The sequence below is a fragment of the Cyclospora cayetanensis genome, unplaced genomic scaffold, assembly GCF_002999335.1.
Source record: "Cyclospora cayetanensis isolate NF1_C8 unplaced genomic scaffold, CcayRef3 CcayRef3_contig_440, whole genome shotgun sequence".
In the NCBI taxonomy this organism is placed as follows: domain Eukaryota; phylum Apicomplexa; class Conoidasida; order Eucoccidiorida; family Eimeriidae; genus Cyclospora; species Cyclospora cayetanensis.
The window spans coordinates 1,990-5,714 of NW_020312415.1; the positions used below are offsets into that span (position 1 = coordinate 1,990).

General features: G+C 54.3%; 1 protein-coding gene across 1 annotated transcript; it reads right to left on the minus strand.

Annotated features, from left to right (window-relative positions):
- Nucleotides 1-238: 238 nt before the first annotated feature.
- Nucleotides 239-2,493, minus strand: LOC34624039 (mediator of RNA polymerase II transcription subunit 12; the record flags this gene model as incomplete). The annotated part of the gene is made up of 5 exons (XM_026334555.1): nt 2,194-2,493; nt 1,863-1,951; nt 1,196-1,542; nt 837-1,141; nt 239-394 (listed from the first exon to the last, which is right to left on the minus strand). Coding segments are annotated over exons 1-5 (1,197 nt in total), but the record flags the coding sequence as incomplete, so codon positions are not given.
- Between the last annotated feature and the right edge of the window lie 1,232 nt (nt 2,494-3,725).

Genomic DNA, 3,725 nt, shown 5'->3' on the forward strand with positions numbered 1-3,725 from the left:
CTGCTGCGGCTGCTTCCACTGTAGCTGCTCTGGCTGCTTCGACTGTAACTGCTCCCGCTGCTTCCACTATAGCTGCTCCCGCCGCAGCTGCAGCTGCTGCTCCTGCCACTACTGTCTGACGGAGAGCACTCCCTCCTCGTTTTATTGGCTACCTTCCGGCCCTGAATGCCTCTGCGTCTGGTTGCCGCCCTCCTATGTCTGCTCCTACCCCGGCTGTGGCTGCTGCTCCTACCTCGGCTGCTGCTGCTACCGCAGCTGCTGCCACTACCGCGGCTGCGGCTGCTGCTTCTACTGCGGCTGCTGCTGCTACTGCGGCTGCTGCTGCTACCGCAACTGCGGCCCTTGTTTCTGTGTCCGCTTTCACTGCGTGGAGAACTACTGCGGCGGCTGCTTTCTCTTCTTTTGATGCTGCGTGCCGAAGAATGACTCCGACCTCTCATATCTATAATGCTGCTACTGCTGTGGCTTGCACTCCGTCTGCTGCATGCAGAACTGTCCTTGCTACTATGCCTACTGCTCTGTCGGCTGTTGCGCCGCTTACAAACACCATCGCTTCCTCCGCTATCTCTGTCTCGGTCCGAGACGGATGATCCGCTGTTGCTGCTTCTCCTGCTGCTTCTGCTGATGCATCTGCCGCGTGACCTCGCTGATCGCACCGTGCTGCTGCTTCTGCTCCCGCTATCTCTGTTGGTGCTCACACGACGTAAAGCACAAGCAACGTTTTTGCTTCTTGGGGTCCTGGCTTCGCGAATTGCAGCAGCAGTTGCCACTGGTACTGCTGCAGCTACTGTTGCTGAGGCAGCAGCCGCTGCTGCAGCCTTCCTCGCCTCGATCACCTTTGCTATCCTGCTCTTCTCAGGCTGTTGTTCCTGCTTCTTGGTGTGCTCCTCCTTTCTAGCTTTTGGCGATTCCTGCTGCTTATGGCCGTCAATCCGTCCACCGCTAGCACTGGCAGGTGCTGCGCTGCTGCTTGCTGGGGTGTCTCTTTTCTTACTGCGCGAAGCCGACGCAGCTGCGGAAGCGGCTGTTGCTTGAGCCGGTGCTCCTTCCGCAACTGCATCCCCTGCATTCCGAGGCTCCAATGCATCTTCTTTAGAAACTGTCGCGACGTTCTTCGGCTTCTTTGTGCGCTTCGCTGCCTCTGCCGGCGATGGCTCAGCAGCAGGCGTCACAATGCCGCTGCGGCTGCCCTTACTGCTGCTGCTTGCGCCCTGCACCGTCGTTTCCTCCTTTTTGTTGACCTTTGTCTTGCTGTGCGTCGGCTTACTTTTGTCCTTGTCAGTACTACGCTTACTTTTGCTCCTTCGCCCTTTGGACGGCTCTGAAGCTTCGGGGGCCTTTGGGGCCTCCTGAGGGCTACGCGGGACCCTGTCAAAATCTGCATCCGAGGGCTCATCATGTTCTGTCATCCACTCCGCATCGGAAGCAGCATCTTCTGCTAAGAGCGTCTCCATGGACTGCCAGTCCTTGTGGTCCTTCCAGTTGCACTCCTCCAGCGCCGTCTGCACGGCCACGCGGGCTGCCGTATTAAGCCGACGAACTCTGCAGGAAACAGCGAAGGAAGCGGGAGAGGCAAATGGAGGACAACGCGCTCGCGAATTTTACACTGGAGAGAGAGGGCGGTCGATGGGAACCTGCCTGCCCATCTAAACAGCTGCAAGCACTGAGCCAACAAGTTCCACATGCACTTGCAGGCTCAGCTTGCCCCCAGCGCATGGGCTTGCAAGTCCCTGGCTAGACACGCAGAGTCATCTAAATCCATGCTTGCATGCGTGCGCAGTAAGGCCATAATGCTGGTACTAATACTTGGTACGGGTTGCCGCGAGAAACTCGCAAACTGAAAAACAGGCAAAACGGCCCACCCTGGAGCAACTTCATCATAGGCCAACCGGAAATCCCGAATTCTTGAAGGCAGTACCCAACAGTAAGAGTTGATCGCGAGGCCTAATACCTGAAGCGCAGCAAGTCGCAGAGGCCTTGCAGCATAAAAGGGGTGAACGGCGGACGTGAGATGGGCAGAAAAGGGAAAAGAGTGGCACAACAGGGCCACGGGAGAAAAGCGCACTGGACAGAGGAATGGAAAAGAGTCAAGAGAAGCAGCGAGTACGCCCGGGTGCAAAAACAAGAGCCTACAAAACAGACATCAGGCATTACATTGTGCAGTAACAGACGGCTCGAAAATAGTGTTCTCACCAGCACGCGACCTGGTCTGTGCTTCTTCAGCTCATCAGGAAGCGGGGGGTTCAGAAACGGGTCCTCGGGGCTGCACAGCAAGCCAGTCCACCAGGGATGGCCGTTCTTCTTGTACCATACTAGAGGCTCCCCGCGCTTCCCCACGACGCGAGAAAAACTCTGCAAGTACTGCTTGTTCGTGGGGCTCTTTTTTACAGTCAAATGAAGCAAGGACGGTAGTTTTGCCCTTATCTTCTTGCAGGCGTTGCCTGATAACAAGGACCGCCATTCATCAAAACAGCTCAACAATGGGCATTCCATGTGGTCATCCCCCTTGTAGTGACATAAGGGGGTAGGCAGACAATTTGTGGTCAATCACTAGAATCCCGCGTGCATCTCTTTGACACCCATATATATTCAGGAAGCTTGCATAGCAGTGCTTCTATTCGAAAAGTGCCACACTCGATATCGAGCTTTACAGGTCCTCTCACCATCTGCAGAGACGCCAGTGGTCCCCGGGACCTTCAGACCACGCTTCTCTGGCATTGCAGTTCACCCAGGTTAAAGGAAAGCGGCGAAGTTCTCCGGCGTGGAGATAGCCCTCAGGTCCTTAGCAGTCAAAAGACTGGCAGCCCAGCCGTCTAAACAATAATCTGCAGCTGCATGCTGCAAGAGGTCAGCTAGAGACCGATCAGTGTAGGCGATGAAGGAATTAAGACAGGCATAAAGGAGCAAGTCCCAACAAGCCCGTGTGAGGCTGGAACACCAAAGGTCCCGCGGGGATCACCCATATGTGGCTACTTCTCGCTCCAGGGCTTCTGCAGCCTTGATTCTAGCAATAAGTTAGATCAAGGGAAAAAAGGAACAAAAAACCCTATTGCGGTGGACTCCTTCCTTCTGTGGGCTTGGAAGCGTAAAGCCCTGACCTCAGAGTTGCAAGCACTGGTTTAGGGCTGGAAACCGAGGCGGCCGCTGCCTTATTAACTTGCTGCTGCCCCTCTTTAACGCTCACTGTCTATAGGACAGCAGTTGACATTACGAATGTTTTTTGGAATGCAGCGATCTGGTATGTCTAGCAAGGACAAGATCTCCATGCTGTATGCGCGTGACCTCTTCGCAAGAACAGAAAATTGCTTTGCTGGCGCCTGTTCTGCAAAGTGCCTTGCTGATTTCCTTTTAAAAAACGGATGCTACTCGGGGCCAGTTCCATTTGAGAGCCTTTAGGGCTACTTTGGATCTACAGAGACCTTATCTGCCTTTTCCGCAATAAGGGATTTCGGCACCATGGGACGGCCATGCTTCAACAGCCTGTATGTTACGAGCTACGCTCCACATGAACAATCCCCACAGCATTAGTTATATCAAATAAGACCTAGTGAACAACTAACTACTTGTTTTTTCCTGTTCGTATAATTCTGATGTACAGCAACAGCTGCTAGCTCGACACTCCAAGTAGGAATGCTGTGGGTATGTAGCTAGATGCCTTCTGCAACCAGCTATTGGCGCGCGAATTGCGGAGCGAATGTAACTACGCGCACCGTAGTTGTCTGTCT